The 15147-nt window shown below is 40.1% G+C and overlaps 1 protein-coding gene across 1 annotated transcript; it reads left to right on the forward strand.

The window, feature by feature from the left end:
• Positions 1-4734: 4734 nt before the first annotated feature.
• CDKN3 (cyclin dependent kinase inhibitor 3) lies at positions 4735-12264 on the forward strand. The gene is made up of 6 exons (XM_065404170.1): positions 4735-4803; positions 7272-7316; positions 8486-8708; positions 9579-9610; positions 10721-10824; positions 12178-12264. Exons 1-6 carry the CDS (start codon positions 4758-4760, stop codon positions 12262-12264), a joined length of 537 nt encoding a protein of 178 aa, XP_065260242.1. The 5' UTR covers positions 4735-4757.
• The last annotated feature ends 2883 nt before the right edge of the window (positions 12265-15147 follow it).

Below are 15147 nucleotides of genomic sequence, written 5' to 3' on the forward strand. Positions count from 1 at the left end.
GTGAAGAGTGTTGCAGCACCACTTACCTCCCTTGCTAGGGAATAGTTCTAGTAATGCCAGGGCTCTTTGCCTCTCGCTACAGTTCTGAGATTTTCATGGGGCTGCCACAACCCTGACCCTGTGCCAGGTTGGTGCTGCTTTCACTTAGCCCTCAGTTGTGAAGTTTCCACCTCCACTCTAAGTATACCACAGGCATTGAAGTTTCTTATTAGCTACGTAGCCTAAAGCCCAGCACACTGTTGCCTATCTCCATATTCTTGTTTCTGACATGGGCGAGCTGGCAATTGCCTGGCAGCGTAACTGAGTGGCTCAGACAAGTAATGAGTATGGAGCCTTTGACAGCTAGGGTAACCATTTGAATTCTTCCCTGGTTGGTAGTGGCTGGAAATTGTTACTATCTAGTGCCTGTTTGTGGTCTATCGTTTGAAATGGGTATAGTGGTGTCAGTCCAGTTCACGTGACAAACCATCATCATCCCAATTAGCAATAACTGTTCACTCAATATTGAGTAGGCCTGGGAACTAAATTCCTCTCTCATCCCTAAAGATAATCTCTCTAGGATAAGGTTGAGACAAAGGCATGAAAAGGTAGAAGAGGATGCACAGCAGGTGCCAGTGTTGTACCTGTTCTGTGGATAGAGGATTTCAGTCTTCAGGGCTTTCATGTCACAGATTTTCAGAAGTGCTACTTTCATGCATGCAACTCAAACAAAAACAGGCAACACTGCTAATGGAGGTGCCCTGACATGTGTAGACTGAATTTATGTATCTTCCATCCAGATGGATTTGTTTCACAAATATGTTTGAGGAACCTTGTAGAAATGAATTATTACACTTGTTCTATCTAAGGCACAATTACACATCTCTGTGTTCTTGGAGTAAACTCCAATCATTTAAAGACATGGGGAATTCTTCAGAGCAGCCCCTGGCTGTGTTCCTGGATAAATATTAATATGTGCTATATGATTGATGTTTTGACACTTGCTCCCATCTTCAACATACCTTTAGTGCAATCATACATGTATCGTTTGAATGCTATGTTTTATTTGACTAATTTTACTTTTCTGGGTTTTTATATATATAGGGGGGGGGAATCTCTCTCTCTCTCTCTCTCTCATAGAACTGGAAGGGACCCTGAAAGGTCACTGAGTCCAGCCCCCTGCCTTCACTAGCAGGACCAAGTACTGATTTTTGCCCCAGATCCCTAAGTGGCCCCCTCAAGGACTGAACTCACCATCCTGGGTTTAGCAGGCCAATGCTCAAACCACTGAGCTATTCCCCCCATTATTATTTCTTCAAGGTTGCTCGTGGAAACTTTTGTTTGACAATAGTACAGAATTGTGACTTTTTTCCAATCATACAAAATACCCCACTTTTTCCTGGGAGGGAGGGCAAAAACCTACAGAGGTTTTAGAAATGAAATGCATACTATGATTCATTTAGGCCATGTCTACACTAGCACTTAGGTCAGCAAAACTTTTGTTGCTCAGGGGTATGAAAAAACACCCCTCGAGTGACATGAGTTTTGCTGGTATAAGCGCTCGTGTGCACAGCGCCATGCCAATGGGAGATGCTCTCCCACCGACATAGCTACCGCCGCTTGTTGAACTGGTTTTATTATGTCGACGGGAGAGCTCTCTCCCGTTTGCATAACACAGCCACACAAGCGATCTTACAGCGATACAGCTCTGTTGCTGTAAGCTTGTAAGTGTAGACAGGGCCTTAGTAAACTTATTTATTCCTCAACTATTTTTTAAAAAAAAAAGCATACACCTTGTCTCTAATGGAGATCTTGCACTTGTCTAAGTAAAGTGCAAGAAGTGTCTCCAGTCTAATTAGTTAGGGCTATCACTCTTGTACCTGCCTACAGAAACTGATAATGTAACCAATGTACCACCTTTTTCATCACCTACTATGGGCTTGTCTACCTTACTGCTGGATCCACGGTTAGCGATCGATCCAGCGGGGGTCAATTTATCGCAGCTAGTCTTTCCCCCACCCCCAGTGTAGACCAAGCCTATGTATTACAAGGGTTTGACCAAACCAGTCTGAATGTGCTCAATACATATTTGGTTGATGCAGACTCGACTAGACAGAAGCACAAGCCATAAAAACTGACAACATTCTGAATTCAGCTGTCCTGTCTTCCCTTATTTTACTTGCTCATTTTTGTTGCAACCTCCTTCACAAACAGATCTGGGTCTTCAGTTTTAAGTTTTAGAATAGCAGGAAGGATATTGGGGTTTCATGGTAGCAACCATGTTTTAGACTTTTTGACGGTGGCAGGGGAATCTAAACCTGTGACATCCAGGTTTGGGATCTGTCACATTGGTTAAGTATTGGAAAGGTTCTACAGCATTTCTGAATTGTTTTTTGAGTTTGATTTTTGTGACTGCAGTTCTTTTAATTAGTTCAAGACAGATTTATATTACTGTTGCAGTCTGGGTGATAGCCTGTAATCTGTGAAATCCCTTTAATTGCTTTTGTAAACTTAGTGTCTTTGTCAGTTCCTTTGTTATGTAAAACATGCTATATTTTGATGAAAGTTCTCCTTGCGCTTAATGCAAATTTCAATATATTTATGCATCTAACTGCCATAACCTTCCTGTGTTCCACCAAGTGTAGTTGGGAAGTGGGAGTGATCTGTCCTCCTTTTTCAACCAGCAAACCCAAGAAGCTGCTAGCAGTTGCAGGAAAACTTCTAAACTTCCACAGTGTGCTTTAGGACTGTCACTACTTTCTCAACAAGGTTTAACTAGTTTGCTAAACATCTATATGTCAGATGTTTAAGATGAAAACACTTGAAGTTCTTGCCTATTTTCAGTTTATCGAAACAAGACAACTTTGTCATTTTTTTCCCTATTTGGATGGCATTTGCAGCTGCTTGCACAGTTTTCTTTTCAGATGTAGAATCCTTAGCATTAAGTAGAGATGCCTTTTTTCCCCCTGCATAGATGCTTTTAGCTGTTGTTAGGTCATTGCTAGTGTTCAGTCTTGTACAGTAGAACCTCAGAGTTACAAACCCTTGGGAATGGAGGTTGCTCATAACTCTGAACAAAGCATTATGGTGGTTCTTTCAAAAGTTTACAACTGAACATTGACTTAATACAGCTTTGAAACTTTACTATACACAAGAAAAATGCTGCTTTTTACCATCTTAATTTAAATGAAACAAGCACAAAAACAGTTTCCTTACTTTGTCAAATCTTTTTTTAAACTTTCAGTTTCCCTTTTTTAGCAGTTTACATTTAACACAGTACTGTATTGTTTGCTTTTTTTTTCTTTTCTTTTATTGCCTTCTGCTGCCTGTTTGTGTACTTTCAGTTCCAAATGAGGGGTGTGGTTGACCGGTCAGGTCGGAACTCTGGTGTTCGTAATGCAGAGGTTCTGCTATACTAATGTTACTACTGATTCTAGCAGCATGTATTAGTGGACTTGTAAGTTAAAAATCTTTATGGAGATATATTCAGGGTGAAGTGCTTCAGTCTCTTTTCGTTTCTCATTTTGTGCTACACTGAGGGGGATGAGGTTAGTGTTAAAGAACACTTTAGGCTCAAGTCTTTGCCTTTCAGTTGTTAGTGTCATAATTGCTAATCTCTGGATGACAAAGATGAACAGACACAATTGAAGTCTCTGTTAGCAATTATTCTGACTGGAGTGATGATGACAATAGCATTGAAAACGTCTTATTTGCAGGATCATCAAACTAATCAATGTTTTTGTTGTCTTCAATAGACAGTTTCATTTGATGGATCATCTGATATTAAAGAATCCAAGAAACTACTTTCTGCACTTTGAGCTGAGCACATATCCTATCTTGTGTACATATTGCTTTAGATGACTTTTTCATTACTTTAGTCCATTCAGTGGCTTGTTTCCTACCACTTCCTTCAAAATTAGGCATGCTAAGTCAGATAACATCTAACAAATTGCTTGTTTGCAGCTCTTCCATTCACTAGCTAGAATGCAGAACAACTATCTAATGAGATCAATATGGTGAAGATCATAAAATAAAATGAGCTAGCCAGTTTTATTCAGAGCTGTGTAGTAGGTGCCATACCAACCTTCCAGCTAAGATAGCTATAGGCCTCCTAACGTTCACTGCTCCACCCACTTCCCTCTTGTTAACATTTGATAACAGTTGATCGATCACCTATTAGCAATGCACTGCTCTGAATCACCATTGATTCCCCTCTCGCTTCATAGACAGTTCTAAAACTTTCAAAATAGGAATAACAAGAACCTTGATGTGCTCATAACCTTGAGGAAAAAAAGTTCTTATTCGCACATTAAAATTAGAGCCTGTTTCTAACATCCATATCTTCTGTTCAAGTATGTTATGTTCATGTGAATGCTTCAGAGTGACAGGTGTTTAAAAAAAAAAAAAAAAAAAGAACCTGATGTAATTTTTTTACTATCTGAAACCTGTTTTTTTCACAAGCCTGATGAACTATTTACATAGCAGAGAGCTACAGACAAGTATTCAAAATCTTATATAAGATTGAACCTGAGTGTAGATAGTGGCTAACGTTCAGTAATGTTGCAGTCAATCATCTTAAACTAAACTTTTGAGCTACATCAAAGTGGTCTTATAAGTAATGCATCCTACATGAACAATGGTAACCTTTTACTAAAGAAAAAAAACTCATCTGCTGTAGTGTGCTTGCAACACCTCAAATGTTGACAAACAATTCCTTATAGCAATTACTCTTCTATTGAAGCCTGGCGCAATGCAAGCAAACGAGTTTGACTCATCTGATGAAGAGCCTATTCAAGATGATCAGACACCATTTCAGATATCATGGTAAGACAAATATTTTTTTGAGCAAAAAATCCTTTGTAATCAGATACCCTAGCAGATGTTTCACTCAGCAATTTCTGGCCTTTCAGAAATATCCCAAGTAACATATATAGGGTTTGAAGAACACTTGTATGCTGCTTGCAACTAAATACCTGCACTAAATGTGGGCCTAAATATTCATAAAACCACACAGCTGGACAATAGATAGTACCTATCCTAAAGAAACCTGCAGCAGGCCACTGTCTTCAGTGATATTTCAGAGAAGTCATAGAAATAGTAATGAAATCAAACACTGGACATACATGACAATTAAACTTGCTAGTATAACTGCCATGTCTCTCTGCAACCTGAAGATATTAGTCCAGACTCTGATTAAAACATAACTTGTGAGTGACTAAAATCCATTTACTTTAATTCCCGAGCAACTTAATTCTTAATTATTTCTGACACACTGTGAAGATGATCTGAAGAAGTGAGGTTCTTACCCACGAAAGCTTATGCTCCCAATACTTCTGTTAGTCTTAAAGGTGCCACAGGACCCTCTGTTGCTTTTTACAGATTCAGACTAACACGGCTACCCCTCTGATATGTGAAGATGATGTAGGTTAAGAAGATTTGATCCATAGCTCTTACAGTGGAGGCAACGTGAAATTTAATCAAATAGTAAAATGGTTTCGGAATGAAGTATTGATACTTTTAATATACACCTCAGAAGTGTTAAAACTTCTTCACTGTGTGCGTACACTTCATGTACCTCTTCTCACTTAAGCGTATGATACATGTGATCAGAAATAAAATGTTGTAGTGTGGACATGTGATTCTCTTTTATTAGTAAATGCTACAAAGTTTTCTGGCTGTAATTCTTGCTATTCAAACTGGACTACTGCTGAATAACTTTTCCACAACCCCACTGAGAAAGTAGCTGTCTAGTATTGAAAACTTGAGCTGGAATTCAAGTTTATATTCTGCATTTTCTTTTGGTAGGTTAGCCCTGTCGTCTGTCTATTGTTCTCAGTTTCTGGGAGTATGTTCTCTGCCAGGTACGTAGCGCTGGTTTTAGAAGTTTGGTAGAAAGCATGTTTTAAAGCTAGGAGGAAATTGTGCTGTCTCCAAAGATCTCTCTAAACCTTACTCGCTTAGAGGAGTGATATACATGTCTTCTGCACACACAATATTGGAAAGAGTGGAGGTATCAGATCTCTTGGTTTGATGCCTGAGACTGTTTTGCTAATCCAGGAGAAGTGATGAAAGGTAACTGCTGATAAACTAGTGTGCTTTCCAAACTGGAGTACCTTTTATGATAGTAAATGGCAATACAAGCCCATGAAATGGGACAACTCTGACAAAGCCAAATTTTTCCACTATAAGGAATGTCAAACTAAAGATCACATCTGAAAAATCCTACACTGTTACATTATAAAAATGTAATATTAGTTAAGTATTTCACGTGTTTTAACCACTTGTGTTTTTGACTGCTTGTATTTCTCCCAGCTTGGAATCAATTATCACTGTCTTGTTCTCATGCACTAGCATTCTGTTGTAATGTTTGGGTTGCAAATGCCAAAATGGGGATTGTTTAATTCCAAACAGAATTTCATTGACACTTTAAACACATGCGTTTAACACTTTTTTTATATAAACATTTAGGCTTTGGAAATCTGTTCAATAGAAAACATGTTTGATATGTTGGTCTTTAAACTACCTGTGTCCCTTCTTAACTCATGTCTGTTCTTTAAACACTGCCTGCCTGCTCCTGCCTCACAAAATTCCACCTGTTGGAGGCAGGCAGCTATAGCTTCCTACTTGTAGGATCCCAACACCTCATCTTCAGAAGGGAACAAATGTCTTCCAGAGAGCGGCTAATTCTAAAGGTGGTAAGGGCAGTTTTAAAGTGAGCAGACCTAGAGGAGAGGAATAGTTTGAGCAGTAATTGGAGCATGCAATCTAGCCACACACATTTGCCTTCTACACTATACCGCAACCCATGCAATTGCCCCTGGGTTTCAGGAATTGCTGTGCCCATTTTCTGTCCTGATAACTCTCATAGTTGGGTATATGCATCGTGTTAAAAGCACTTTTGTAGCTCTTCTTTGTGGAATGAAGTGGGAGAAAATAAGGTAATGATAATGACACGCTGCAAACCCAAGTAGGGAGGAGAGTTTAATATCCGTTGTATGCCAGAACTTGTGGGGAGGGAGGGAATCTTCCTACTAATAACCCTACAACTATCTCACTTCTTGCTGATATCTTGCCAATCTCTTTAAGTGTAGCCCAGTTAATCATGTCAGAAGCTCTCTTTTGGGAAGGCTTAAAAACTAAATTTTAGTTACAGGCTCAGAAAAGCTGCCCTGTTACTTTATTAAACATGATGATCCTGTCTGCACTCCCCTACACAACTACTCTATTTGTGAAAGTGAACTGTTTTTTCAAATGTTTCTATTACATACAACTCACTTCATATTTTATTTTAGGTTGTAGGTTCAAGGATGTTAGAAGAAATCTTCAGAAAGATATAGGTAGGTTTATATAATATATATATATATATATCACACACACACACATGCTACATAGACATACCCATGAACACATGCTCTTGCTCTCTTTCGATTTATATACTGTATATATATGGACCACTACACTAATTTAGATCTTTCTTTTTCATATTGTAAGTAAGCACTTTCAAATGCACATGGTGAATTAAAAGTGCATAAATTTACTATTTTAGTCACTAGAAGCTTGCCTGCTCTCTTAGACTGGAGATTGTATCACATAATCTCTCTAACCAGCAAATCTGTGTTTCCAGATACCATGTGTATCTTCTCAGAAATGAAACAATCATGACAGTTAAGCTGTGCCATCTGCATTAGTGTTCAGAGTTTCCCTTTTACAAATACATGTAGTGTTTCCTTTTACTGGGTGAAAAGTTCCTGAGGGAGTATTGATTTGGCAATTGTGTTAATCCGGGCTTCTGTAGTGCTCAATGTGCTTGGAGAATGCGAAGCTGTGGGCACTGTTTAACGTACTGAGATGCTTTTGCAAGAGAAAAGCATCACCTCTTACATGGGTTCACTACCAATTGAGAGTACTCACTGCTGAGTACGTACAGCCCATAACCAGAGGCAGTTGTCTTTAGTTTTTTCCTCTGCCATAACAGGAAGCTCTGATAATCCCAATGTAGGATAGCAAGCTTCCCAAGAAGAGCTAGTTCAAAGCCTAAGCACAAATACTTCTAATCTTTATTTCAGTAACTTGCCAACTTCAGGGTCCTACCAATGAGTATAAACACAGTGTTCATGGTTAACCCTACAGTTCTTCTAGTGTTTGTGTCGGCTGGTCATGGGTAAACCATACTAGAACCAAAATGTTAGCTGACCAGCAGTTGTGCTAACCACAACATCTCCACTGGTTGCTGTTTAATGCTGTGGTAGTGAACATGATTCCTCAATCTTTTGTTCTAACACACCTATGCTTTGTAGCAAAGACTTGTGTTGTATCAGCAAAAGTCCCTTCATGACTGCTCAAAGGTGATCAGAAAAGAGGGGACTTGGCTAATGTGGAGAAGAATTTTTAGTTCTTGCTGATTCTCACATTAATCCCTGAAATTGAATTGATTAGCATTTTTGTCTACGTAGATCTTAAACTTGATAGGCTTTTTTTATTTGCAAGTGTCTTGGTTTGTTGGCAGAAGAATTAAAGGGGTATGGGACACAGGATATATTTGTGCTCTGTACCAGAGGAGAACTCTCAAAATATCGGGTGCCAAACCTACTAAACTCCTACCAGCAGCATGGGATTATTGTGCACCACCATCCTATTCCTGATGGAGACACTCCTGACATCGCCAACTGCTGTACCATTCTGGAAGAACTAAGGGGCTGTCTGGAAAACAACCGGAAAACGTTAATACAGTAAGTTCCTATTTCCTTCCTATCTCCACAAGGAATCTATCAATTTCCCTCCAGATGGATGAACAATCAAAACTTTAATGTATAATAAACAATGTCAAATGAAAGTTGGCTGGCTTCCTTTAGGGTTAATTCAAACTGTCTGACATTCCCTCTCTTTCACCGTGTCTTCTTCTGGCACACACTTGACCCGTTCAATGAGAAATAATGCTAGGCCTTGTAGGGTTGGACACCTGGAGCCTCCCCCCCCTTTTCCCAGCTGGTCTAGTGGGGTGACCCAGGGTGTACTACCTGAGAGAAACTAAAATTCACAGCAGCTGCCAGGGTGACATACCTTGAGCCTTTAGGAGACACTAATGGCTACTAAAAAATAAGTCTACATTGCTTCAGGCCATCCACCTTACATAAGGATATCATGGTGCATTCTACTAATCCACTAAGAAATGGACTTTGGGTGGGGAAGAGGAATTTTGATCTAGAGGTAGGATGAGGTATTTCCATTGGATGCAGTGTTTCTTCTTTCCCATTGGGCACCAGAGAAGCTATGGGCATAAAATCTACCAAAATGATCTGATCTTGCTTTCTGTGAATCTAGAACACAACTCTTTGGCAGGGGCGGATTCCCACGGGTTTTACCAAAGGACTGGATTTTCACACAACTCTAATGTCCCAAGCCTGTACTGTGAGGCTTGTTTCCTTAGATTATAGGAGACCGTGGAATTGTAGTCAAGGTATTTTTGAATGAATTATTTTTCCACTGGGTTCACAAAAGAGGGAAGTAGCTTCCAGCCATCTTGATCTCTCAAGGATTACCAAGCACAACAAGGCCCCAGTTCTACTGCACTATTAAAACAAGTCCTTCTTTTCTTTCAGCTGTTACGGAGGACTTGGACGCTCATGTCTCAGTAAGCATCTTTTCCCTCCTCCCCCCATGTCATTGCTTAATATTGATGCAATTTAGCCACATTCTCCTCTGGTAATAGAACTAAAATATATATTAGTCTGGTGCCTAAAGGAACAAAATGCATTATGAACCAGAGGTTTCTGAGTTGGAAATGGAACTTGGTGCCCTTGCACACTGGAGGCCTTATGGAGTCGTGTGGAAAATGGGAGACGTTTGATAGCCTCCTATAAGAAGATTGGTTATAGTTTGACAGGCCTTGGTTACTACAGTTGTTGACAGAAATATGGGTGAGAACACATCCGGCCTGACCAGGCATCCACTGTAATAAATGGAGCAGGCTCAAGCCAATTTATTTAGGAGTTCATGGTACTGATCAAGCAAGAAACTTCTCTAGTCAGACTTGTTAAAGAATAAAAAAAAGCCCATGAACAATGCACCATAGCTCTGTGCACTCAAATATAGAAGTGCAGAGAGACCTCTTGTCTGATTTGTAAAGGGAACAAACTAGACCTTGCCTCTGTCTCCTTTTCCACATCTTCACTGTGACTTGCCTCCATTCCTGCCAGGGTGGGGACTGCACTCTGCCCGCAGAGCTCCCTGCATGACCCTCAATGAGGGGGAAGCAGGAGACAGCTCTCGTTTTGTCTGTTTTTTCTCAGCTTAGTTCTCTTCCCCAAAGCCTGAGGGGTGCCAAAAGCTGCAAACACCGCAGAAGGGGAACGGAGCTGAAACAACAATCTCCCAAAATGCAAACGCAGCCCTCGAGATGTTACGGGGCCAACTTGTTAAAGTTTTGAATTAAAGTTTGGACTTTCCCTCCAAAAAGCTCTGCAGCCAGAAACGCTGGGGGAGCTTCTGGGGATGCAGGGAAAACTTGAGCAAACTTCCCTGCTGCTAATGACTGGCAGGCCTGGTTCTGCCCCCAACTGCAACCAGGCTGAAGTATCCATTGTAACAGATCTGTGGACCTTCGTATGATGAAGAAATTCCAGTTCTGAAGTGGCCGTGAGACTCCGGTGGTTGTCTAAGCACAAACATCAGTGAGCAGAAGTTTTATTACATACAGAGATGACTGTTAGCATGCATACTTATGCATCTCTTTTCCTTACAGTAGCTGCATGTCTTTTGCTTCAATTATCTGATGCAATGGAACCCCAAGAGGCAATAGAGAGCCTCCGAGACTTAAGAGGATCTGGGGCAATACAGACAATAAAGGTAAGGAGGCTGTAGGGGGAAGGGAATACTAAAATGGAGAAGACCTCTGGTGGGACTGTGCCTCTGTACTAGGATCTCTCTTCATGAAGAGATGCCTTTGTCTTTCTGAGAGTTAAAGCAGGTCTCTAGTAATTCATGCCCTTACTACCTCTGAACGTTGGGATTGAGCTGCTTTTAGTCACATGCTATCACACTAACTCAACCTCAGTCTGTCTACACCAGAACTTCACATCTTTCCTCCTTTATTGCCAATAGCCATTCTATCCCCACCGCCTCCCCAACCAGTTGCTGTGTTCTTTACCTCTCTCCCCTGTTGCCCTCCACCCCACTCCCACCTATGGCTCGTAGTAGGCGTTGTTGCCTCTTCCTTTATATTACCAAAATCCCTCATTGCACCTTGATCATCTGCCTTGATTCTTAAACTCTTCTCTTCCCCAACTCACACTTACATATTGTTCCTATTCTAGCTGTCATTTTCCATTTATCATCTGTTGTCATCCTCTGCCCAGGTTCCATTGCTAGTATTAAACCTACTCAGAATACATAGGTCATAAAACGGGCAAGACTATATGTAGTTCATAAAGCCAGAGAATGTACACCAGTCAAGATCTCACCACAACTTCTAGATCTAATGTTATTTTAAATGCCTTCTAAAGAAGGCGGAGTGGCAGAGAATGCTGCCTACTGCTAGTTGAAGTAGCCGAATAGGATTTGGGAAGCAGGCACACTTCAGCTAAGTCAGAGTGGAGAGCAGAGTAAGCACTGTTTACTGAAGCTAGGGAGAGGATGGGGAGTCCCACCCTGCTTTTATTAGATATGGGGGATCTGTTTTAATTCCCGATTGCCTATAATATTTTTGAACACTTGTTATGCAGTTTACACCATTTGGAATCTTTACTCAAGACTGAATGGGCCTACCAGCACTCTATGTAGATTGTTGTGCCCTATATTCAGCTAGCTGGAAGCAGTATTCTACTTCTTGGACTATATGCAGAGGGAGTGGAGCTACTTATTCACAAATGAAGCAGTTTCCCATTTAATGCCAACCACAACCAGAATTATAATATCTCCAACTTCACTATAATAGGAACACAGGAGTTGCCAGACTGGATCAAACTTAAGGTCCATCATCCTGTCTCTGTCCTAACAGTGGCCAGCACCAAATGCTTCAGAGTAAGGTGTAGTAATTGTGCAGTAGGCAGATGTGGGGTAATCTGCCCCAATTGGGTCTTATCCTACCCTAATAGCTAGAGCCTTGCCTAAACCACAAAGTATTTAATATCTCTTTTAAAACTTTATTAACATGTCTGTCACATTCAGCACTTTTGCTAAATATGATTGTACGTTTTTCAGCAATACAACTATCTCCATGACTTTCGAGAGAACCTGGCTGCACATCTGTCAACAAAAGATGCAATATTAAGATCAGTATCACGATAAACTAATATTGGCATTATGGTATCTGTTGTGTACAAATGGTATTTTGGCTGAGTACAAGTTCTACGTAAAAAGACATCTCTCGCCTACATGACCTTTAATACCACTTTATTAGTCACTGCTTCTGGCAAAGTATTATCCTAACACCCAGTCTCTCTACTGTAAATAGATACAAGACTGGTGCTGGAAAGGGTCTTGTAAGCTATAGTAATATCCTGCATTTCAAACTTCCAAGGACTAATTTCTAAGTTCATTCTCTACAAGTATTTCCACCCATGAAGGGAGAAATGTTATGCTGGTGTCCCCTCCATTTCTAATGGACTTGTTTTAGTACCGTAACTTGAGCAGTTCACTGCTGATGCATTAATTCCCTTCATCAAGTATGTCCTTACCAGTATACAAGTTTCACCACTCTGAAAAGGCCCAAAGTGTGGGGCCTTTTCTGTATGTTGCATTTTATGTATTTACTGAATGGAGGTAGTACAGGGGATGTCAAATAAGAAATAAAACGAATGCATTATCTATTTGTATTTTTTTTTCTTGTAAGTAATCAGTGAGAATAATGGCGGGTGGAAGGGGAGGAAAGATTGAAATGGGAATAAAAAGATCCGTGAACTTAACAGTAGCCAGCTGAGCTCTAAGAGCCAAGGCTGTTGAGAGCCAGAAAGGGCCTCCTTTTACTCTGCTGTTGTGAATGATTTTGAAAGTGTTCCAGAGCTGTAGTCTAGGTCTTTCCACAAGTCCTTGACTAATGTAATTTGATGGCATATGCTTGTGTGGGGTGGTCTGGTTCCATCCTCAACAACTAGGTCAGTATTGTAGCTGAAATCAGTGAAAAGTCATCTAATAGACTTGGAGTAAACAAATACTATCCAAACCTTTGCCATCATGCTGAGGGTTCCCAAGTGAATGTATTTGCTCTTTATGCTCGGCATCTTGTAATTCAAAATGGGAGAAGTTCTTAATGACATTCAAGGCTACTCCCCACCACAGTGATCTTGCACTCGAATAAAATTAACTTCCTCAAATCCAAAGTCACTCTGGTGCTTCTGCCATACACAGCACCATAGTGTTTCCAGCTAGGGTTAAACACTAATCCTCTCCCTCCACTTGAGCCATAGTGCTATTGTCTTCTTTTCCAGCAGTAGCAGTCTCTTGCTTTCAGTATCATGGAGCTAAGATAGGGATGGAGCTTTGTAGATGACAAGATCTCTCCACTATTCGCCCGTTATAACCACTTCATGCTTTTGTCTTTATACCTAATCTGATACATAAGTCATATGGAAGAATCTCCCTCTCCTCCAAACTATTTAGTTCTCTGAAACTTAACTATGTAAACAACATGACAGGTTAACTGTTGTAAGAGCCTTAATGCTAGAACTGGATCACCTTAGGGTTTGCAGAAGAGCGCACGCAGTTTTTGAAGGAATTCTCTCAGCAAAGCTCAGACACTTGGTACGTTACAATAACCAGAACTCATTTTAGTTTGACAACTTTCCATTTTATCTGCTGACTCAATCACTGATCTTTTAAACAAGAAATGAGCACATATTTAACTCCTAAATATTTGCAGTTTGTGGAGGAAAGTGACTAAAGGTTGTAATTTGTTAGGTTTATTGGGACTTTTAAAATTTTGAGTAATATGGTCCTAAATGAACATATGCCTTGAATGTAGCAGGCTACAGGCACTTGACACTGAGTTGTGCAAATATACATGTACAATTTAATTGAGACCTAAATTTTGGAAGGTGTAAATAACATTTTTTGAACTACACTACCCTTTTTGGGACATGGGAAGATTACAGTAGACAGCCTTTCGTCTGTTATTCATTTCAATATAAGTTTATCAGTCTCTTGTTCTAAATTTACCACCAGTTCATTTTGTACCCAGTCACTGAACGCATGTGTGAAGGCTAATTCCTTCCCAACAAATTGTAACATACATAGTCTTTAGACTGCACTACGTATTCTTTTCTCCACTTGTGAAGTGGTTAGTACAAGCTTTTTTAGATCACGCTGGAGATAGTTAATAACTGTAGCTTGCTGCACCTGGGCCTTTATAGGTAGCATAAAATATAGAAATCAGAATTAAAGAAAAGTAGACCATTTATAGATCTCCCCACTTCACTGTCTAATGTTTACAAGTAAAGGTGCATAGATGGTCTTATCCTGAAAAGATTAGTTGATTAGAGTTCCCCATTTCTCAATGACTTCCATACCAAACTTGGATTTGTACCAGCACTACAAACTAAAGCTGAGATCTGAGTGTCAAGCTGGGTTCTTCTGTCTTGCCTATCATTAGCACTACAATTCTGCAAGCCAAATTATGGCCCTAACTGTACCTATGCAACCCCATTGACCACTAATGGAAGTAACTAGTGTTGATGAGGACATAATTTATCCTGCAGAAGCTTTAACTGGCAGGCGGGAGGGGTGACAGAAAAGACACTACTGGCAAATTGCGTAATTCTAATACAGCAGTCAGTGAAATAATGGAGACAAACCCCTCCCCCCATGTTTTTACAAAGTCACTTTTAAAGGTAAAACTGCACTTAAGTTTAACAGTTGCTTAAAATGGAATTCAACTTAATACTCTAGACCCCAATTCTGCACATTTTTCCACGTGCATGATTTGATTCCGAGGAGAATACTCACATGCATAAAGGCAAGACACAGACAGGAGAGGCTGTAAAATTAGGGCCCTAAATACCTGTCAGTCATGAATACAGGAACAGTAATTTTGTTCAGAGGAAAAACTCAAATTCTGCTCCTTAGTCCTTTTTTGTATGTGCAAAGGTTTGTCTGACCATACTTGCTTTCATGAGAAACATGTAGTTTATGGTTAGATGTAGCTTAATTTTTAACAAGAAAAAGAAATGCTATTTT

The sequence above is a fragment of the Emys orbicularis genome, chromosome 4 (assembly GCF_028017835.1).
Source record: "Emys orbicularis isolate rEmyOrb1 chromosome 4, rEmyOrb1.hap1, whole genome shotgun sequence".
Taxonomy (NCBI): domain Eukaryota; kingdom Metazoa; phylum Chordata; order Testudines; family Emydidae; genus Emys; species Emys orbicularis.